The sequence below is a fragment of the Schistocerca cancellata genome, chromosome 1 (assembly GCF_023864275.1).
Source record: "Schistocerca cancellata isolate TAMUIC-IGC-003103 chromosome 1, iqSchCanc2.1, whole genome shotgun sequence".
NCBI classification, from domain to species: domain Eukaryota; kingdom Metazoa; phylum Arthropoda; class Insecta; order Orthoptera; family Acrididae; genus Schistocerca; species Schistocerca cancellata.
Genome location: NC_064626.1, coordinates 1,104,590,429 through 1,104,615,001, shown reverse-complemented (window position 1 = coordinate 1,104,615,001; position 24,573 = coordinate 1,104,590,429). Strand labels below are relative to the sequence as shown.

Genomic DNA, 24,573 nt, shown 5'->3' with positions numbered 1-24,573 from the left:
TTGGTGGGGGTTGAAGGTGCAAATTTCTCCTTGGAAACAATGTCTGTGTAGAAGGGCATTATTCCTATGCACTGGTACCTCTTTATTGTACACCCACCAGAGGCAGTTTTGCTCCAGGCATCACAGAAAATAGTACAGAATCTTTGTTTTGTAATGCTTTCATTGGGATTATTGGGATTACAGTGAGTTGACTCAATTGCATTTCTCTGATATTGTGCCTTTAGAGACTTGAAGGAAATTATGTCTAATGGCCGTAGTACATGTGTGTAGGCAATCCCAAAAGTTCCATCACATTTTCCTGACAATATTCTACAGCATCCAAGCTAGTATGCCTGCCATGGTTTTCAATAACAAGAACTGTAATACTAACCACTGTTTTGTATTTCTTGAAGTGTCGAAGCCAGATCATAAACAGTTCTTCATTAATGTACCCCGATTCACTCGTGTCCATAATGGAACCAGGAAGTATCCAGTCTTGAAATTCAGGGCAAATCCTCACTCCTTTGAAAATTATCATTGGTGGTAAATACATATCAGATGCATTCATGTGTGCAGTAACAGTCAAATTTCGCTCTCTTTCCATATTTGTTAATGAAACAACTTATCACTTACTTTTACGATGAACTACTTTTGTGGTCTCTGAAATATTTACTTACTTCCACTTTATTTAAGCCATCAGCTGTGGCTCTTGAAAGACCCTCAGTTTTTTGCAGGCTAAGGTTAGCGTGTCTCGTAATAAATGCTCTAAATGAATCGAATCGATTCCAGCAACCTTGCATTCTGTGTTCCATGGAACCATCTTCCATTTCAGAATTGAGTACTGTTGGATGACCTATTCTGTTTTTTATAGTTAGAGGTAATCCAGCTTGTGTGGTTTTTTTTAAAATGCAGAGTGCTGAGAGGAATATCATGTAATTCTGATGCAGCTGAAAGACTCAATCGCCACCCATTACATTCTTTATTGCCTCATGTAATGCAGTTGGACTCCATTTATTGCAGGTCCCCCCCCCCCCCTTGTTGTTTGGGGCATCTCAGGGGGAAAAAAGGGGTTTGCTTTTAAAAATATGTTTAAATATGCAGAACTTAGTTGCAGTAATTGTGTATAATACGTCTACAGTAACCAGTCTTGACGGACTAAACTAAAGAACTGCATTGATCGAAATTTTATTAGGGTATCAAAACTATACCTTTTTTTCTGATCAAAAATACACTATTGGTGAGAGTTAAATCGTGAACAAATAATAATTAGCTGTACCAAGAGATGGCAGCACATGTCACACAATCGTTTTCTTTAAATGCCCCAGAACACATGGAAACAGGAAACAAGTCTGTAACGGCACTAATACAGAATTTATAAGCATTTGATAACCAAAAATTTTATAAGAATGCTTAAAACTTAGTAACTTCACTTACCTCTCAAAAAGAAAAAAAAAATTCTCTGTTGCAAAAACTGGTGTATTCAGGGAAATGATAGGAAGAACTGCACAAACCTTCCACATTGCAACGTCACATGAAGCCAAGTTCTACCAACACTACAAAACTGAAAAATGGCACGAAACCTTATCTTGATTGGAATTGTACCTATATCGAAACTGTACTATCTTACCCTAGGTTTTGATGAGTGAGTATGCAAATATCAAAATATGTGACACAAATGACCATTGATTTTGATTGCACTGATGACTTGGAAGCTATCATTTTGTACACCACTAATGGACCACAGATCTTAGTATGTGACATTCCTGAGAAAAACAGTTTTTAATAGTCAGCCAGCCAGACAACAAAGTGTGCCTACAACAGTTCTGTTTTTACCAGGAGCCTTAAAAAGATGACGCTTTTTCCACTGCTTTGCTGCTGTTTTCGCCTGTTATTTCATACTAGACATGTATGTAAGTTAACTGATTTCAGAGGATGCTATTAACTGTAGGTAAGTAGAAAAATTAAAATCAATTTAACAAGATTATTAGTGTGAAATTATTGTTACTTCTTGTATTATAATTGTGAATCTTGTACTTAATCTTAAATTTGTTATTGTTATTAAAAAGAAATCCTTGGGTAACAGAAGAGATACTTAATTTAATTGATGAAAGGCGAAAATACAAAAATGCAGCAAGTGAAGCAGGCAAAAAGGAATACAAACGTCTCAAAAATGAGATCGACAGGAAGTACAAAATGGCTAAGCAGGGATGGCTAGAGGACAAATGTAAGGGTGTAGAGGCTTATCTCACTAGGGGAGAGATAGATACTGTCTACAGGAAAATTAAAGAGACCTTTGGAGAAAAGAGAACCACTTGCATGAATATCAAGAGCTCAGATGAAAACACAGTTCTAAGCAAACAAGGGAAAGCAGGAAGGTGGAAGGAGTATATAGAGGGTCTATACAAGAGCAATGCACTTGAGGACAATATTATGGCAATGGAAGAGGATGTACATGAAGATGAAATGGGAGATACGATACTGCGTGAAGAGTTTGACAGAGCACTGAAAGACCTGAGTCGAAACAAGGCCCCGGGAGTAGACAACATTCCATTAGAACTACTGGCAGCCTTGGGGGAGCCAGTCCTGACAAAACTCTACCATCTGGTGAGCAAGATGTATAAGACAGGCAAAATTCCCTCAGACTTCAAGAAGAATATAATAATTCCAATCCCAAAGAAGGCAGGTGTCGACAGATGTGAAAATTACCGAACTATCAGTTTAATAAGTCACAGCTGCAAAATATTAACGCGAATTCTTTACAGATGAATGGAAAAACTGGTAGAAGCCGATCTCGGGGAAGATCAGTGTGGATTCCGTAGAAATGCTGGAACACGTGAGGCAATAATGACCCTACGACTTATCTTAGAAGAAAGATTAAGGAAAGGCAAACCTATGTTTCTAGCATTTGTAGACTTACAGAAAGCTTTTGGCAGTGTTGATAGGAATACTCTCATTCAAATTCTGAAGGTGGCAGGGGTAAAATACAGGGAGCGAAAGACTATTTACAATTTGTACAGAAACCAGATGGCAGTTATAAGAGTCGAGGGACATGAAAGGGAAGCAGTGGTTGGGAAGGGGGTGAGACAGAGTTGAGCCTCTCCCCGATGCTATTCAATCTGTATATTGAGCAAGCAATAAAGAAAACAAAAGAAAAGTTTGTAGTAGGTATTAAAATCCATGGAGAAGAAATAAAAACTTTGAGGTTCGCCGATGACATTGTAATTCTGTCAGAGACAGTAAAAGGGCTTGGAAGAGCAGTTGAACGGAATGGACAGTGTCGTGAAAGGAGGGTATAAAATGAACATCAACAAAAGCAAAATGAGGATAATGGAATGTAGTCGAATTAAGTCGGGTGATGCTGCGGGAATTAGATTAGGAAATGAGACACTTGTAAAGGAGTTTTGCTATTTGGGGAGCAAAATAACTGATGACGGTCAAAGTAGAGAGGATATAAAATGTAGACTGGCAATGGCAAGGAAAGCGTTTCTGAAGAAGAGAAATTTGTTAACATCGAGTATTGATTTAAGTGTCAGGAAGTCATTCCTGAAAGTATTTGTATGGAGTGTAGCCATGTATGGAAGTGAAACATGGACAATAAATAGTTTAGACAAGAAGAGAATAGAAGCTTTTGAAATGTGGTGCTACAGAAGAATGCTGAAGATTAGATGGGTAGATCACATAACTAATGAGGAGGTATTGAATAGAATTGGGGAGAAGAGAAATTTGTGGCGCAACTTGACTAGAAGAAGGGATCGGTTGGTAGGACATGTTCTGGGGGATCAAGGGATCACCAATTTAGTATTGGAGGGCAGCGTGGAGGGTAAATATCGTAGAGGGAGACCAAGGGATGAATACACTAAGCAGATTCAGAAGGATGTAGGTTGCAGTAGGTACTGGGAGATGAAGAAGCTTGCACAGGATAGAGTAGCATGGAGAGCTGCATCAAACCAGTCTCAGGACTGAAGACCACAACAACAACAACAACAACAATATTAAATACAAATGGAAATGTATTGGAATGTGCTTGTAAGAATCGTGAAGTTCCCAAAGATTCATATGCAAGATGTAAGTTATTGCCTTTACACAATACCCTTACTACACACTTCAGCATAATATCCACCTTTATGCATGGATATTGATGTGTCCGAAAGAACAGGTACCATCTCCATATATAGTTAACACTAACTGGCCATTGACCTCCTTCCTCTGTGCGGATGCACATGCATTCCCCGTACTCTTACGGAACTCAGTCAGATTGTCTGCTGCCGAGTAATGAGTGTAACGGGCAGGGGCACTACAAATATAGTGTGTGGACATTAAGTTGGGAATGTGGGTCTCACAGGGAGTGTTCAAAGGATAAATCCCTGCAATCACACTGTCCTCTGTGCCCTTGGTGGCTCAGATGGATAGAGTGTCTGCCATGTAAGCAGGAGATCCCGGGCTCGAGTCCTGGTTGGGGCACACATTTTCAACTGTCCCTGTTGATGTATATCAATGCCTGTTGACAGCATAGGGTCTTGATTTAACTATCATTTCTTTATGCATAGAAGTTTCACACATAGTGTTTCATTTCGCTCTACCTCTGGTTCTGTAAATCATTTTTATTTGTCTGAAATTGCATAATCTGAGTAACTGCCAAACATTCTGATATACCATAGTTATGCTTCACTCTGAATGTCATTTTATTTCTGTCATATCATATTTTACTGAAATCCTTTGCTTTCTGTCATTAAGTACGACTCCAGCCACACAATGAGGATGCCATAATGTGTTAGTTGCTACAGTAGAATTTTATGATATACATAATTAAATGCTTCGCCAAGACCACAGAAAATGCCAACTGGATAATTTTTCTTTCTTGGTTCTACCATAACTGAATTTTTATATTAGTCTGTCTGTAGAAAATCCTTAATGCAAGCCAAGCTGATAAGTTGTTAAAGGGTTAGTATTGTAAAAGAGGTTCAGTATTCTGTAATAAGCAACATTCTAGAGACATTTGCAAAGGTGGGAGTTGGGTCTTTACTTACTTTCTTATTCCCACTTTTATAAATGGTTATTACAACTCCATATTGCAGTCTTTCAGGAAATACATGTTGACACATCAATTGATGACAATGGTGGGGGAGAGGGAGGGTTACAATGATCAGCAAAAGCTTTAACTGTTTGGCTGAAAAACCATCACAGTCAGAAGAATTACTGATATTTAGTAATCTGATGATTTTTGTGATTTCTTTAACAGTTGGAAAGGCAAAACTGATCTCTGCTGGTGGAGTATGGCATGTAATGCATGCCTAAGTACATTATAATGAATCTGCTTTTGAAACTTTGTTTTTCTGCTACTTTTAGTAAGAATTAACTGAATTTAGTAGCCAGTGGCTTCAATCTAATATCATGTGTCTCACAGCTATTATCATCAGGGAGTTGAATAACATTTGCTTATCAGACTTATTTGTTTTACCTCATAATTTGTATTTTATTTGTTCTTGGAATGTAGTTTTTTTTTTTTCTTTTAGGTGAGGTTGGTGCTTTTTTTGATGGCACAACATTGGTTGTAATGCATATTTAAATATTTCTTCTGACACAAGAGTGTTACCCACTCTTTCTCTCGGCTTCGACTGCAACTATGTAACTTATTTACACATCCAGTTATACAGTTTGATATGGATTCAGAACCACAGTGTGGCTCAGCATTCTTCACAGTAGCAAATGTTGAAAGATGTGGAAGGCATGATAAATAATGGATAAAACTCCCCAGACTTGTTTTTTACTTAACCACTAAGCCACTGAGACACATCACAAGACTAGTTATTGATGTGGCTTGGGAAAAAAGAATAATTTTACAATTGAATCACTATTAAGGCACAACGATATATGGAGTTAGTGCTTTTTATATGGTTGTTTTTCAATCTGTATAAACAAATTTAAACTTGTTCATCACTTGAACTGTCAGATTTCTCTTCTGTGTTGGATTAACATTAATAATTTACTAGGTATGGAAAGAAAAAGTAACTTCATACTCCAGTCAGAAACTGCAAAACACACGTTATTTCAAACATGAAATTGGAACAGTACAATTGGCAGTATACTTCATAAAGATGAAACATTGTGGTAAATTAAACTTACATTGTGACACAGAACTTCAGTTCGAATCATACCATGGCTTGTATCTAAACGTTGTAAGACACTTCCATCAATGCTCTGATAAAAAGAGGGCCAGCCACTGCCAGAGTTATATTTTGTTTCTGAGCTAAAAACATATGAACACATTCATTTACAAGCTACTCTGCATAAATCAAATTATGTTACAGCATGAAAAACAAAGTATGATTAAAATGTTGCACTCAACAGTGGAATACTTGCATGTATAAATGTAATGCAGAGTATAATCAACAAGGAAATTGCCAAATCACTCAAATAAGGGGGTAATATAGTTATTAAACAAAACTATACACAAAGCAGCAAGGAATTTTCAACTAAATTTCATATTACATTGTATCATAAGTGACTAAAATTAAGACACAACCCAAGTAAACAAGTGAGTGGTTTCATTGACCTTGCAAACTCTTTGTTATGAAAACATACAAGTGATGCGAGTAAAGATGGGCTTGGAACTATGCTTGTGCAAAAACTGAGCCAAGATAGGTATGATGTGCTTCTGTCAATCATTACAGTCGTGTGAATACCAACCCAAACTGAAAGATCTGATTTTGTTTACAATGTGTAGACACAAAATCAAACCTAAAAACTTCATCATGCAATATTGGCTCAGTTTTAATAAAAGATATATCATTCTTGAAACAAAATTAACAAACCATGAACTACATAACAAATCAGTAACAAATAATAAGTTTATTAATCAAAGCATACCTAAAGAAACCAGAGAGGCAGCAAACGCAGTTCACAAAAATGATCACATAAAACTTTGCAGATAGTGTTTGATGAATTCAAAGACTGGTATGATATGTGCCCAATGTTCCATTAGTGATATAGAAATGTGGGATCCTTCTTTATAAAAATTAATACAGGGGTTCCCACTTGAACACCTCCAGATCTAATGAAATTTGGTGTGAATGTTCTATATGGTCTTTGATGGTTATATACCAAATTTCAGTACAGTACCTTCAGTGGTTGAATTTTTAGGGGCTTTGAAAGAGAGGCTACTCACCTTCGCGTCATGCACTTTGATGTAAATGTGCCAGGTTTGCTAGGCTTTTTTTAAAAGTTCTAGCAAACATTTAGTTATTTGGTTTAATACATGTTGACAGCTTATTATGCTGAACCACACCACGGCAAAACTTAGGGATTTAGTGGAAGGAACGAGCACAACTGTGTGGGTACATAAAGCTGATGAGGACATTTTGTTGTTTGTGTGAAACTTCACACACATTTCTAATCCACCAAAAATTATCATACACACAAGCAACATACTGTCCTGGTTGTAAACTTGCAATTTAGATTCCTGGAATTTCTTCATCTTCTCTGAAGGTATTAATTGTGAATGCTGTAGCTCCATTGAAAACTCTGCTTGCTCTGAGCAGATTACAATTAATTGGCTTACATTGGTGATTCTCTCTTGTTCCAGAAATTGTATATCCCCAGGCAAAACTTGTTTCTTGACCAGGCTGAATTTTTTCAGTTTCTTATTTTTGTACATGAAAAAAATCTTTATGCCTTGAATACTACCATCAAAGAATTTGAACAAATCATATGGAGTCAATATTTGCTTATCTAAGAGCATCTGCTATCTAGCACGGGCTGCTAGTATTTTTCCTGTTCCCCAATACCATCACAATGCAATTTACTGTTGTTTATTCCAAAAAAATTCCATTCCGTAGTGATGCCAGAATCCTTTTTGTACAGATATAAATTGATGAAATTTTTGAAATTCTTATATTGATCAGCTCAACCATTACTAGAGTAATAAAAGTTCTTAATGTATGCTATCTTTGTCTTTAAATACGCTATTAACTTTATTTGAAAGGCTTGGGTAGCAATGGTATCATGACAAAGACAGTCACTGATCATACAAATGCGAATACTCTGACATTCTTTGCCACCAAAATAGACAACAAATGGATGTAATGTGGCCTGACTATTGACTCAGTGAAATCCTTGCACAGCATCTTGAACAACAAATGAATAATTCTCAGCAAAATCCATCAATATAATTAATTCATTTTGTGCAGAATTTCCTTTTAGCTGCTTAAGGCAAAAATTTTAGTGTTTTGACACAAAGTGATGGCTCCAGAATGAGATTTTCACTCTGCAGCGGAGTGTGCGCTGATATGAAACTTCCTGGTAGATTAAAGCTGTGTGCCGGACTGAAACTCGAACTCGGGACCTTTGCCTTTCGCGGGCAAGTGCTCTATCAACTGAGCTACCCAAGTAAGACTCAGGCCCCGTCCTCACAGCTTTACTTCTGCCAGTATCCCGTCTCCTACCCTCCAAACTTTACAGAAACTCTCCTGCGAAGCCCAGAACCCTGATCAGGGGAGACTTACCAGAGGAGATGAGAAGGAAAGACCGATTCTTGGGGACAGTTCTCTTTCCTCCTCATCCTGTATGGTAAGTCTTCCCTAACCCAGGATTCTGTGAAACTTTCCCGTAACTCTCCCCATTTCCTAAACCTCGTCAGTTCTTTTCCTTCATCCCTCTTCCTTCCCCTTCAACCCTTCTGCCAGAAGAAGGTACCACTGGCTCCAAAAGCTTGCACATTTCCTTACCTTTTATATGGGTTTTCTACTGCCACTGCTTGGTGAGTAGATTTTTTTATCCATCCAATTTTATTATACTAGCATAGTAATAATCAGATCTTGCTAAAATGAAAAGAATTTGGCAGTTCCCTGGTCTCAGTGCATGATCTGCTGCTTCTGATTTATCCGTCTTGCACAGGCAACAAATGAGTAGTTTGAGAAAATAAGCAAATATTTCAAAAAAATTATTGTGATGGATGTAAACAGTATTGCTTGCACATTCCATATGATAAAAGACTTACAAGGTCTATTCAAAACATTTCGGAACATCCGTAATTTTGCACCAATGGTGTGTTGGAGAGAAATGCCGTTGGCATACCTGCACATGCCTGTGTTTAATGTGTAACTGGTGGAAGTTTTATTGTTGTACATGAATACTGTGTTACACAGTTTGCAAATTTTAAGATGACACATTTAGAGGAGCAACCTGTCTACATTAAATTTTGTGTGAAGCTCATGAAAACCTTTACACAGAGACACCAAATGATGCAGAAAACATATGGTGATGAGTGCTTAACCCTTGCTTGGTGTTACGAGTTGGTCACATGGTTTAAAAATGGCCTGACGGAAGTTAAAGATGACCCTCATTCAGAACGCACTTAGATGTCTACCGACGACGCTCACGTCAGGAATGTCAGTGAAGTTGTGGTTCCAATCAAAGACTGACTGTCCGAGAGATTGTAGAAAAATGTAACATTTCAGTTGGATCATGTCATGGAATCCTGACACAGCATTTTGGAATGCACCATGTTGCTGCCAAGTTCATCCCACAGCTAGTGAGAATACCAGAAAGACCTTCACCTCGCAATCTGTGAAGAGCTTTTGGATTGCGCAAATGAGAACAAAATGTTCCTTAAGAGAATCATATCTGTTTATGAGACATGTGTCTATGGTTATGATGTTGAGACCAAGGTTAAGTCCTCACAACGGGTTGGAAAAGGTTCTCCAAGACAAAAAGAAAAAGCTCATTAGGTCTTAGACTTTGAAGAATTAGATTATCATGAATTCATGCCACAGGGATAAACTGCTCTTCCGTACTTTCCAGATCTGGCCCTTGGAGACTTCTTTTTATTTCTGAAGTTGGAAAACCTGTTGAAAGGACGAAGATTTGCAATGATAGATGAGATAAAAGAAAATCTGCTGATGGCGCGCTGCGCGATCCAGCAAGAGTCATACCAAGACTGCTTCCGTAAGTGGAAACAGCTTTGGGGCATTGGGAGCTGTGTATAAATCATAGACGAGATTATGTCAGAGGAGACCATGCACTATAAGTAAAAGGTAAGAGCAGAAAAATTTTGTGGACAAAGTTCCAGAATTTTTTGAACACACCTCTTATATCTAAATGGGTGGGGGAAGCAATTAGTTCTAAAGGAAGTGATTGGTGAAATGGGTAACAAGACTTATGTACCATTACCAGAAGATAATATGAGGCGTGTTTTTTAAGTAAGGTCTGTTTTGTTGCAGACACTAGCAGTTCGCGCACATACCGCAATGAGTGCATGCGTTGTGTACCGGTATGCCTCAGGAACAACTGCTCAGTTTCAGCTCTGTAGCTAACCTGTACGGTTCTGTTCTGTGCCTGTTTAAGACTATCAACTTGCCCGTCATTTGTGAGGTTCACTCAGTTATACAGTTTTTGTCAGCAAGGAACCTGTCTGCTGCAGAAATTCATCGACAGATTTGTGAAGTGTACAGTGATACTGTTACGAGTGAAAGGAAAGTGCGTAAGTGGGTACAAGAATTCAAAGATGGCCGTGACAACGTCCATGACGAGAACCGCTCCGATCACCCTTCTTTGATTACAGACGATTTGGTGGCTTCAGTTGAAGCGAGGATTCATGAGAACAGGCGCTTCACAATAACAGGTCTCTCAAACAAATTTCCTGACGTGTCGCGATCAGTGCTTTACAACATTGTTTCTGAACACCTAAAGTTTAGGAAACTGTGCTCCCATTGGGTCCCGAAACTCCTAACGGAGAACCACAAAAACCAAAGATTTGAGTGTACAATGAAGTTCTTGACTCATTATCACAAAGAAGGTGACAGCTTCTTGAGTCAGGTCGTAATTGGAGACGAAACATGGGTTCCGCATATCATGCCCAAATCAAAGCAACAGAGCATGGAATGGAGACACACACACTCGCCTGTAAAGGTGAAAGCCAAACAGCCTCTGTCCCAGAACAAAGTCATGGTGTCAGTGTTTTGGGATAGGCATGATGTTTTGTTGGTCGACTTCATGCAACAAAAAACCACTATCATTGCAGAAGCATACTGCCAAACCCCGAGAAAGCTACCCAGAGCGATTCAAAACAAAAGACGTGGCATGCTGACAAAGGGAATTGCCCTTCTCCATGACAATGCAAGACCTCACACTGCAGGTCAGACCCATGATTTATTGGACAGTTTTGGCTGGGAAGTTTAAGACCAGCCACCCTACGGTCCTGATCTTGCACTGAGCGATTACCATCTGTTGTTCCACCTCATACACCACCTCAGTGGCAACCGTTACAATGATGATGACAAAGACATGAAAACGGCAGTGAACTCTTGGTTATTGGAGCAGGCAGCAAGTTTTTATGAAGATGGCATTTTAAAATTGGTTGAGAGGTATGATACATGTTTGAACAAACTTGGCAACTATGTCAAAAAATAGAGTGAAGTATGTACTTTCTGAAAATAAATTTACTTTTTTTGAAATAACCTTTCGCTGTGTACTTATGTTCAAACGGCTGTTACTTAAAAAACACACCTTGTATTATGTTAGCATAGCAGCTGGATCACAAACCTTTTTAGGCTATGTCTAAAAATCAAAAAGTCAAAAGACTAGATGTCCTAGATAATAACAGACAATAGCATAAGCACAGTTTTCATCCATTCAAACATAACTGGCATAACAGAAATGAAAAATAGCAGTAAATATATAATGAGTCTGAGGCATAATTACAGAAACCAGTACCTGTATGTTAGAAGTATTGACCCTGGCAGTTGAGACACTTGTCCCACTGCGGCACATGGTGGTGAATGGCTGTCTCATAAAATTCCCGGGGCTACGGTTTAACTAGTTCCACATATACAGCTGGACATCGTCATCCATGCAAGTGCAGGAAAGGTTATCCTGACGTTCTTCTTTGACCTAAGATACCCCCTTCTGATTCACTTCCTGCAGCACGGGACAACAGTGAATGCCCAGTGTTACTTGCAAATCTTGACCACCCTTCACCAAGCGATCAAATCAAAACGACCAGGCAATCTCACCTGCGTACTAATTCTGCTCCACAACAATGCAAAGTCTCAAACGGCCAACACAGTCGCGGCACTCCTGCTGAAATTCAAATGGGAGGTTCTCGGCCACCTTCCATACAGTCTGGACCTCTCTCCCTGTGATTACGTCATTTTTGGTCCCCTTAAAAAGGCTCTGAGGGGCAAACGATTCACCTCAGTCAACAACTTCCAGCTGTACGTGCAGAACTGTTTAACATCGCAGCCCCGGGAATTTTATGAGACAGTCATTCACTGCCTTGTATCACAGTGGGACAAGTGTCTCAACAGCCAGGGTCAATACTTCTAACATTCAGGTATTGGTTTCTGTAATTATGGCTCTAAGCACTATGGGACTTAACATCCAAGGTAATCAGTCCCCTAGACTTAGAACTAATCAAACCTAACTAACCTAATACACATCAACATGGCGGCGAGTGAGTGACGTGCGTTAGCTTGGCTCGCAAGTTTACGTGAAATCTGGAGGTGTTTTAAGCAGTTAGGCTAGTCTACATATGCTAAAGCCGTATATCTACTGCCGAGTGTCGTATTTTACATCACATACTGAGCACCAATTACACGGAATCGTACTAAAAATGGAAAATCGCCGAACAACGCGCAGTGCAGCCAACGGCCAGGCCGGAGACAGCGCAGGTGTGGAGTCCACACCGGGAGCTGCGGCCGCTCCGCCCGGGATCGCTGACATTGCCGCACTCGTGAAGGCTGAGGTGAGTGCCGCGCTGCAGGCTAAGGAGACGCTCGGGCTCGTTGTTCAAACCATCACTGATGCTGTCACTGCAGCAGTGACGGACAAAATACAGAAAACTCTGGAGGCGAATGCGAGCGAGATCCGTGCACTGGACACATCTTTAAAAGCAAGTGAGGAGAAAGCACGACTGCTCGAACAGAAATTGATCGAGAAGACGGACGAGCTCGAACAATATCAGAGACGCAATAATCTCAGACTGTTCGGCATTCCAGAGAGCAGCAGAGAGAACACAGATGAGCTTGTGATAAACCTTGTCCAAGAAAAGCTAGGCGTGCAGGTGACTCTGAGTGACATTGACAGAAGTCATAGAGTGGGTCGTAGGTCGCCAGGTTCTACAAAACCAAGGCCTATAATTGTGAAATTTATGTCGTATAGGAAGAGATCTGAAATCTTCAGAGCAAAGAAGAATCTCGCGAAGTCGGGTCTGACAGTACGCGAGGATCTGACCTCTGAAAGACTAAACATTTTGAAGAGCGCGATTTCGAAATTTGGGCTACATAACGTATGGACAAATGACGGCAGGATAATGGTTAAGACCGAAAACGGAAAGAAAACAATTTGCAGTGTTAATGAACTCGAAAGCCTGTGCTTTAGAAGCTAAATCATGTCTAATCTTGCTGCCACTAACCTGTATGTTTATATTGTTTACACTGTCAACCATATCGTAACTAATGTATCATCAAATTGTTCGTTTCTCTAAATAACTATTTTTTTTATCTCTAATTATTTTTTCTCGTGTAATATTTGTTATTATTTGTATTATCAACTCTTCGTTTCTCCACATAACTATTTTCATTTTTAATTGTTTTTCTCATGTAATTTTGTTAATTATTGCATTAGGTAGTCTCACTTCCATCCTTAATTAGCAACCCACCATCATACTTTAGTTGTTATCCTCATAAGTGCAATTAATATCACACTATTTCATAACGTGCAGATTACTCCCGTTGTATTTAGCGAAATTCCTTCCCCTGCCAGCCCACTGCTACTTCCAAAACCGTTGCAGACCTCGCTGACCTTGGCCGCAGATCCCGTTGTCTCCCCGGGGACCTACCCCCTCCCGGCCGCTTTCACTGCACAGAACTGGGAGGACACTCCCTCACCCGCCTCTCCTTCACACGCTTTCCGCATTCCTCATGCCAGACCCTCTTGTCACCGCCAACCACGACCCGCAAACATCGGTCGGCAGCCTCCTCGGGCAATCAACACCCGAACGCACCAAGCTGCATATTGCACATGCAAATGTCCAGTCTCTGCCAGCTCACTTCGACGAGTTCAAATATATATTTCAAACTGCTGATATACACGTAATACTTTTGTCAGAAACTTGGCTCAAACCAAGTATTCCTACAACTTCCGTAAACCTAGATGGCTATATCTTTCTCAGGCAAGACAGATGCAACAGACGAGGGGGCGGAGTAGGGGCGTACATACGCTCTGATTTGTCACCTACAGTACTACACACATCCGACAACAATGTAGATAAACAAGTGGAATATATGTTCATAGAGATCAAATCACTTAACAGAAAGTGCTTAATATGTGTCCTTTACAAACCTCCTAAAGTAGGTGGGTTCGCCTGCTTCGAAACTGCCCTCTCTAGTCTCGAATCGTCATATGAACATGTAATTATAGCTGGTGACACTAACATTAATTTTCTGTGCAATAGTCCTTCCACTGGGAAATTTAAGAGGATGCTTTCTTCCTCAAATATGACGCTACTTCAGCTGGCACCTACTCATCACACGACTACCAGTCACACGTTCATAGATATATTCGCAACGAAATCTCCGAACAGAATAATCCGCACCTCTCAAATATCTGCGCCTGGCATGTCTGCCCATGACATCATTTCCATGACGTATTCACTAGAATGTCCTAGAAAGAAACAAAAACTGTCTACATACCGAGACCTCAAACGCATAAATTTGCCTGAACTCGAAACTGAGGCACAAAAAATAGTTTGGGGGATGACCTCTACTCCCCTCATGGACATAAACGACAAACTCCACGATTTCACAAACAAAATTACTCAGCTATATGACAAATATGCTCCAATAAAGACCAGAAAAGTAAAAAGGCAACCTGCACCTTGGCTGACTGATGAACTAAAACAGCTCATGAATCTCAGAGATGCTGCACATCGAGCATACAAGATACACCCTACACCTGAAAATCACGCTGTATACAAGCAGAAACGAAACAAAGTCAGTCAAGCGGTGAGAAACGCTAAGCTCAGACATGCCCGTACATTAGCTGACAATAGATATAGACCAGCTATCCTGTGGAAAAATCTCCGTAGTCTCGGTTTAGGCAAAATAAAAGTTGCAGAAAATCCCATGGTCCCAGCTGAAGAACTAAACCGATTCTTCACATTACCTGCAACCAAAATTGATCCGCAAAAAAAACAGAGAATCAATGATTACTTCATTGGGATGAACGACTGTAGCAAAGAAAAATTCTATCTACAGCACGTCACTTGCAGTACTGTCAAGAAAGCCATAATGCGGATTAGATCAGCATCTACTGGACATGATGGTATCACTATCCAGATGGTAAAACTTATTATTGACCAACTACTGCCCTCTATAACAGACATTTTCAACGATTCATTAATCACAAGTGTTTTCCCTGAGGCCTGGAAACTGGGACAAATTAAGCCACTGCCTAAAAAGGACATCGCCACAGCAGCCTCTGACTACCGCCCCATCTGCCTTCTTCCTGCACTATCAAAGGCCTTAGAATATATAGTTCATGACCAGCTCACCAACTACCTAACTACTAACAACCTACTAGACGAATACCAATCAGGTTTCCGTAAACATCGAAGCACAACATCCGCTCTGATAAAGATGACAGATGACCTGAAACTTGCCATGGACAGACAAGAAGCGACTATTATTTGCTTCTTAGATTTCAGCAAAGCATTTGATACTGTCGACTTCGACATCTTACTAGCCAAACTTAGCGGTCTAAATTTCTCACAAAGCGCAATGCAATGGTTTCGCTCATACATGATGTCTCGTCAGCAACGCGTCCTGTCTGGGGATATAAAATCACAATGGCGGCAGGTAGTGTTCAGGCGTTCCCCAAGGCTCAGTGTTAGGTCCTATACTCTTCTCTCTTTATGTCAATGATGTGTCATCGGTCCTGACCTATTGCAAATACCATATGTATGCTGATGACCTTCAGTTGTATCTAAGTGCGAAACCAAGCAATCTCAAGAAAGCTATTGAAAATTTCAATACTGACCTCGATGCGCTGTCAAACTGGGCACAGGACATAGGTCTAAAACTAAACCCATCTAAAACCCAAGCGGTACTTGTTGGTCACTCTAAGCTCATTAGCCCAAAACATCGGGAATCCGTACCACCTCTTATCCTAAATGGAACAAATATTAACTTCTCGCCATCAGCAAAGAGTTTGGGAGTAATAATTGATGAAAATCTAAATTGGACAGAGCACGTAACTGCAGTGTGCAAAAAAGCATCAGCATCCCTTCATGTCCTACAAAAATATAAAAAACTCTTCCCTTTCGATCTGAAAAAGAAATTAGTACAAACGCTTATACTCCCAATCATTGACTACAGCGATATTATCCTACAAGGCCTCTCTCAGGAAAATTCCCGACGTCTAGAACTGGTCACGAATGCCTGCGTCCGATATATCTGTGACGTTCGACTTTTTGATCACATTTCACCAGCATATGCAAAATTGTCCTGGCTGCGTGCAGACAAACGCAGAGATTTCCATACACTCTGTCTCATCTACTGCCTTATAAATGTACACTGTCCCTCATATCTCTCCTCTTCCCTAACACTCATGTCGGAACAACATGACAGAAACACACGTTCCTATCATAATAAAATCCTCTCCGTTCCACTGCATCGATCAGTCACCTTCTCCAAGTCCTTTACAGTAGCGGGAACCCGACTCTGGAATAACCTCCCTCGTTATGTTAGAGAACTTAAAAACATGACCGGCTTCAAAAAACAGTTAATGACGTATCTACTTAAGCAACAGTAATGCCTTCCTCTGTACATGAGTGCACTTCACCTCATTACTTCCCTCTCTCCCCCTCCTTAAACCTCCCTTACCCAAAACTCGCTATACTAGTAAACATCTACTTTACACACCAATATATTAATGTACATCTGCACAAACCTTCATTATTATTGCCACTCTTTCTCATGTTTGTCATTATTATTTGATTTTTTTTACTGTTATTATTATTGCTTTCACCATAATCTGTATGTATAGCACCTGATGTAAAAATACTGCCAGCATTTACTTTATTAGGTCTTAGTCATATTCATCATTATTATTTGATTTTTTGTTTTACTGTTATTATTATTGCTTTTATCATAATCTGTATGTATAGCAACTGTTGTAAAAATACTTCCGCATTTACTTTATTAGGTCTTAGTCACTACTCTTTATTCATATTGTCACTAGAGTAAGCTAATTTTCTCATTTAAACTATGTTCATGATGTAACTCTGATGTGTGAAATGCTGCATGTGTGAAACACTGGTCCGATGTAAGAGAGGGCCTGATGGCCCTAATCTGATCAGGTTAAATAAATAAATAAATAAATAAATAAAGACATCACACACATCCAAGCCCGAGGCAGGATTCGAACCTGCAACCGTAGTAGCAGTGCAGTTCTGGACTGAAGCGCCTAAAACCACTCAGCCACAGCAGCCGGCCTGTAATTATGCCTCTGGCTCATTTCTTTTTGAACACACCTTATAATATGTAGCTCAGTAAGCAAATTTTCATGTAAGTGGAGATCCTTGTATAGGAAACCCGTCTGTGACATCACCACAAATGAACTATCAATCCCTAACTAAAAGATGCAATTGTTAAGATTTAAATCTACATAATATATCCTGTTAAGCACTGTGGATAAACCAATAGTTCTGTGCTACACTGAACTTTCAGAACTATACACTAGAATTACACTTTTGTTGGTCAGTGTGTATAAACAGTAGCAGCTTTAAATATGAGTGAAAGTAATTAATGAATGGACCAGTAAAATTAAGCATGGAAGAAGAGTGTTCAGCCATACAGAGAGTAATAAATAATACATGATATGTTTCACCAGTGTTCATCGATCACTTGACAGTAGTCCAATATTATTTCTGAGAAAATGTGTAGCATAAAGGTAAGGCAACGACTCACCTACTGCGGACTAATGTGTGAAGCATGGGCATATGTGACAGTAACAGAAAACAGTATTCACACTATCTTTCAAGATCTTGCTCTTTTTCTAACAAAAGTACACACACACAAAAAAACACTCCAGCAGAGAGATGCATGTGTCAGTGAACTTTTGGAAATCCATTAAAATTTTAGAAATTAATTAGAGTGGATTAAGGAACACTGAAAGTGTTAAAAATTGAAATAAATTTAAGCGAAACTGAATTGCTTAAGGATGGTAAAGTATTAAGTGGAATTTTAGTGTTTAAGTAATATTAACATTTAACAGGAGGCCTAAATGTAAAAGAGGAGGATATCTTGCCAGTGATGAACTCAAAACATAAAGTACAGCAAAGGAATAAAATAGCTGAGGAATGAGAAGTAAGTTTAGCTTCACAACAGAAGCTCTCTATGGGTGAACACTCTTCTTCCATGCTTAATTTTACTGGTCCATTCATTAATTACTTTCACTCATATTTAAAGCTGCTACTGTTTATACACACTGCTTGAGAAAAAACGTGATCAACTGAGGCACCCAGCAAGCAGGCGTAGACAAACTGCTGAAGAAACAAAATTATAAAATGAACTAAACAGAGTTACAATCAGTGAGTTTTATGAAAAAAATTATTGTAAGTTCATGAAAAAAACATCAGTGTACGTATAGTGCAAATCCGAAGTAGTACAGTTTGGCAGGTGAAGCATTATGTTATGATACCAGTAAAGAGTACAACAAACACAGCCTGGCTTACATTTATTGTATATATTGATTAGGGTATTGTTGAATACTTCAGTGGATTTAAGAGTGGTTAAGAGTTTAAATAAATTAAGATAAAGACCAAATGAAGTGGGTCTTTATTACAATACAATATTTAAGTATTGTATTATCACCAACTAGGCAATTCTGTTATAAGACAAAGGCTCTATTGCATGGAAAAAGCGTGATATTATGTGGCCAATGCTAATATTCAGACATTGAAATTCAAGAGACACTGAGCAATTTCCTTACATACTATTTAACCATCAGTCAACAGTATGCCATTTCAGACAATTCCATTAGTATACACATGGAATGATTGTCAACTCAATAAGGATTAATTTATCAGCATTCTACTGAGTGTGAAAACTTGTTCTCACCAGTTCTTACCATGTTGTTGCCTTCAGTCCAAGTCCAGAAACTGGTTTGATGCACCTCTCCATACAAGTTTATCCTATGCAACCTTCATTTCTGCATAATTGCTGCAATCTACATTTTTGCATAGCTACTGCAATCTACATCCACCTGAACCAGCTTTCTGTAGTCTGTGTTGGTCTTCCTTTACAATTTTTATGTCTCACACTGCCATCCATTATCAAACTGACTATTCCTTGAGCCTAAGGATGTGTCCTATCAATCAATATCTTCTTTAAGTTGAGTTGTGCTATAACACACTTTTTTTCCTTGATCAGATTCAGTACATCTTCTGAATTGACTCAGTACCTCTTCATTGGTTACCTTATCTGTGTAATCTTCAATATTCTTGTGTAAAACCAAACTTCAAAAGCTTCTTTTCCTTTCTTGTCGGAACCTTTTCACAACCACATTTCAGTTACATGTAAGTCTACACTCCAAATACATTTTATGGTAACATATTTCTCTTTTAGAAACACTTTGTTTTGTTACTGCTAGTCTACATTTTATATTTCTTTACTTCTGCTATCATCAGCTATTTTGCTTCTCAAATATTACACCTTGTCTACTACTTTCAGCATATTATTTCTTAATCTAATTCTCCAACACCACCTGCTGTAATTTGACTCACTCCATTACCCTTCTTTTCTTTTTACTTTTACTGATGTTTATCCTATAACCTCTTTCCAAGAATTACACTTCCAACCAACTTTGCTGTCTCTGAATTTCTAGATACAGATTTTTCTTAAGCCCCACATTGCGGGCCAACTCCTGTAGTCTTTAGTTACGCTCGAAGGTAGTGGATCAATTTTTTGTAAACCCTCGCTGCCAGTTTTGTAAAGGCCTCGTCGCTATTGCTGTGGAGGCTGAGTTGGCACTGTTGTTATGGTAGGTCGAGTTTGCGAGTTCGTGAAATGGCTTCTGGTGCAGTACATCACTAAGACAATTTCTCCCTGCCAGTATTACACTGCTATGCCCAAGAAGGTTCTACAACACTCCAACAAATTATTAACAAAGTCACACAAATGAGTTAGAAAGGTTTACTTATCTTTGTGACTTGTCAAATAATGAGGTCTACGACACTGCTTGTAACATAAAAAAGGCTCTCAATGGCTAAGTGCAAATAATCATACGTAAACTTCACAGTACATAGGAAATGCAATTTACAACACTCTGTTCACTTTTAAGAGTGTACCGAACATCGTTCCCTGTCTTAGTCATCCCTGTACGATATCGATAACCAAGTGGGTGAGAGCTGCTCTTTTATCTTCCAAGTAGCTTCTGTCCATTGGTGTCCAGTCATTGGTGGATTGTACTCAGCCAGCAATTAGCCAAGGTGAATTTGGTATCTTCATCCACAGCGCCGCCTGTGGTGCTGGTGAAACTCTCACAAGTGACGAAGAGACGAGTCTCTGTGCCACTGGCACCAGCTCACAGCTTTGTGCCTGTGGTAATTTTGCCCTGGATGTGTCTTGTTCGGACAACACAGCATAATTAATGTTGATTACATTTATTAATTATAAAAAAAAGCAGCTGAGGGAAGGTTTGGAACTATTTGAATAAATAAAAGCATTTGCTGAATCAGCTGCAATAATGTTCCTAGAATGCATTACAATCTTTTTATTTGCATAGAATATTCCATTTGGGCCATGAGCAGTTAAAATCAGTTTCCATTTACAGAAAAAGCAAAATAAGGATAATGGAATGTAGTCGAATTAAGTCGGGTGATACTGAGGGAATTAGACTAGGAAATGAGACACTTAAAGTAGTAAAGGAGTTTTGTTATTTGGGGAGCAAAATAACTGATGATGGTCGAAGTAGAGAGGATATAAAATGTAGACTGGCAGTGGCAAGGAAAGTGTTTCTGAAGAAGAGAAATTTGTTAACATCGAGTATAGATTTAAGTGTCAGGAAGTCGTTTCTGAAAGTATTTGTATGGAGTGTAGCCATGAATGGAAGTGAAACATGGACGATAAATAGTTTGGACAAGAAGAGAATAGAAGCTTTCAAAATGTGGTGCTACAGAAGAATGCTGAAGATTAGATGGGTAGATCACATAACTAATGAGGAGGTACTGAATAGAATTGGGGAGAAGAGGAGTTTGTGGCACAACTTGACAAGAAGAAGGGACCGGTTGGTAGGACATGTTCTGAGACATCAAGGGATCACAAATTTAGCATTGGGGGGCAGCGTGGAGGGTAAAAATCATAGAGAGAGACCAAGAGATGAATACACTAAGCAGATTGAGAAGGATGTAGGTTGCAGTAAATACTGGGAGATGAAGAAGCTTGAGCATGGAGAGCTGCACCAAACCAGTCTCAGGACTGAAGACAACAACAACAACAACAATACATCCTTCCATTACTACAATCAAAACAAGAAATTGGCTATTATATTGTTATTTTGACTGTTCCATAACACTCTTCTTTTCCATGCTAAAAAACACACAAACCCACCAAGGAAGTTTCTCTCTGAAACATTCCATCATTATAGCAAGTTACATTTAGTGTCCCCGGCTCCCTGGCATCTGCACACTCTGTGTCCCAGTGATGTGTCCGCATGTCAGCTGTCTTCTATAAGACACTTTATTTTGCAAAAATCTGAGTCTCTGTAGCCAGCCTAAACACATGCTGCACATTTTACAATGTCATTTGTAAGCTTTAAAATTTTTGTTTTTTTCCCCTGAACTTTCTTTTTCAATTTTTTCTTTGTTTCCAATTGTAATGGGACATCCTCCTCTAGCATTACTTTTCCTCACTGGTAGTTGTCGATACCAGTATTATTTTTCAAATCTTGGACAGGTCAGTATTATCTCAGTTGCTTTTCTGAAAACTTTCATGTAATTTTCTAGGCAATATGTTATATTTCAATCTGAAATTTATGAAAAGGAAATTTCTTTATTTTCAATGTTACAATTGATAAGTACTAGCTCTGAAAGTACAGTTAAAATTGTTTTTTAGAAATATTTGAAATTACAAATTATTAGCACACTTAAAATTTTTATTACTAATTATGCAATCTAGCACTGTTTACCATGTTTATTTCTGGATTCATTTATGAAATAATAATCTAAATTAATAGAAATTAATTTGTCAAGAAAAACTGTAAACCTTTTGGAATATGTTATTCCCACAGAATGGACTAGTAATAAGCGTGCCTCTGATGTGGTCGGACGTATTTTTATAGTTTGAGAGAATAATGTAATTTTGGATTTGTTAATGTGAAAATTCATAAGACTGTATGATATACTAAAATGTGATAAAGTATATTAATTTTACAAAAAAAAATTCTGCAACAACAATCTTCAAATTTATTTACACCAATTCAACCATGAGGACCTAAAATGTGAGAATTTCAGCTTCAAGAATCAAACCCTAGAGAAGAAGAACTGGAGCCAACTCTACAAAAAACAGCTAAGTAAACTAGAAAGTTTATTGTAATCTTCGCTCCTCTCAGATTTTTCATAAAATACATTGCTTATTTTGGACAATAACTGGAATCAGGAAGGAGGGGGGATTACAGCATGTTTCTTTCTCTACGTAGAAACTGAATAACACAGGGGTAGGTTACAACCATGCTTCACTCCTTTCTCAATTGCTACCTCCCTTTCATGTTTTTCACTCATAACTGCAATCTGGTTTCTGTACAAATTGTAGATGACCTTTCACTTCTTTCATGTTATCTTTGGTTGTTGTTGTTGTGGTCTTCAGTCCTGACACAGGTTTGATGCAGCTCTCCATGCTACTCTATCCTGTGCAAGCTTCTTCATCTCCCAGTACCTACTGCAACCTACATCCTTCTGAATCTGCTTAGTGTATTGATCTCTTGGTCTCCCTCTACGATTTTTACCCTCCACGCTGCCCTCCAATGCTAAATTTGTGATCCCTCGATGCCTCAGAACATGTCCTACCAACCGATCCCTTCTTCTAGTCAAGTTGTGCCACAAACTTCTCTTCTCCCCAATCCTATTCAATACCTCCTCATTAGTTACGTGATCTACCCACCTTATCTTCAGCATTCTTCTGTAGCACCACAATTCGAAAGCTTCTATTCTCTTCTTGTCCAAACTAGTTATCGTCCATGTCTCACTTCCATACATGGCTACACTCCATACAAATACTTTCAGAAACGACTTCCTGACACCTAAATCTATATTCGATGTTAACAAATTTCTCTTCTTGAGAAACGCTTTCCTTGCCATTGCCAGTCTACATTTTATATCCTCTCTACTTCGACCATCATCGGTTATTTTACTCCCTAAATAGCAAAACTCCTTTACTACTTTAAGTGTCTCATTTCCTAATCTAATTCCCTCAGCATCACCCGACTTAATTTGACTACATTCCATTATCCTCGTTTTGCTTTTGTTGATGTTCATCTTATATCCTCCTTTCAAGACACTGTCCATTCCGTTCAACTGCTCTTCCAAGTCCATTGCTGTCTCTGACAGAATTACAATGTCATCGGCGAACCTCAAAGTTTTTACTTCTTTTCCATGAATTTTAATACCTACTCCGAATTTTTCTTTTGTTTCCTTTACTGCTTGCTCAATATACAGATTGAATAACATCGGGGAGAGGCTACAACCCTGTCTCACTCCTTTCCCAACCACTGCTTCCCTTTCATGCCCCTCGACTCTTATAACTGCCATCTGGTTTCTGTACAAATTGTAAATAGCCTTTCGCTCCCTGTATTTTATCGCTGCCACCTTTAGAATTTGAAAGAGAGTATTCCTATCAAAATTGTCAAAAGCTTTCTCGAAGTCTACAAATGATAGAAACGTAGGTTTGTTTTTCCTTAATCTTTCTTCTAAGATAAGTCGTAGGGTCAGTATTGCCTCACGTGTTCCAACATTTCTACGGAATCCAAACTGATCTGCCCCGAGGTCAGCTTCTACCAGTTTTTCCATTCGTCTGTAAAGAATTCGCGTTAATATTTTGCAGCTGTGACTTATTAAACTGATAGTTCGGTAATTTTCACATCTGTGAACACCTGCTTTCTTTGGGATTGGAATTATTATATTCTTCTTGAAGTCTGAGGGTATTTCACCCGTCTCATACATCTTTCTCACCAGATGGTAGAGTTTTGTCAGGACTGGCTCTCCCAAGGCCGTCAATAGTTCTAATGGAATGTTGTCTACTCCTGGGGCCTTATTTCGACTTACTTTTTGCAGTGCTCTGTCAAACTCTTCACGCAGTATCGTATCTCCCATTTAGTCTTCATCTACATCCTCTTCCATTTCCATAATATTGTCCTCAAGTACATCGCCCTTGTATAGACCCTCTATATACTGCTTCCACCTTTCCCTTGTTTGCTTAGAACTGGGTTTCCATCTGAGCTCTTGAAATTCATGCAAGTGGTTCTCTTTTCCCCAACGGTCTCTTTAATTTTCGTGTAGGCAGTATCTATCTTACCCCTAGTAAGATAAGCCTCTACATCCTTACA

The 24,573-nt window shown here is 39.0% G+C and overlaps 1 protein-coding gene across 1 annotated transcript in view; it reads right to left on the bottom strand.

The window, feature by feature from the left end:
- The window catches only part of LOC126091984 (peptide methionine sulfoxide reductase MsrB-like), an 89,975-nt gene that overhangs the window by 2,311 nt on the left and 63,091 nt on the right, over positions 1 to 24,573 (bottom strand). The window contains exon 4 of the mRNA XM_049907352.1: positions 6,103 to 6,226. Within this exon, the coding sequence (XP_049763309.1) occupies positions 6,103 to 6,226 (124 nt within the window). The remainder of the gene's footprint in view (positions 1 to 6,102; positions 6,227 to 24,573) is intronic.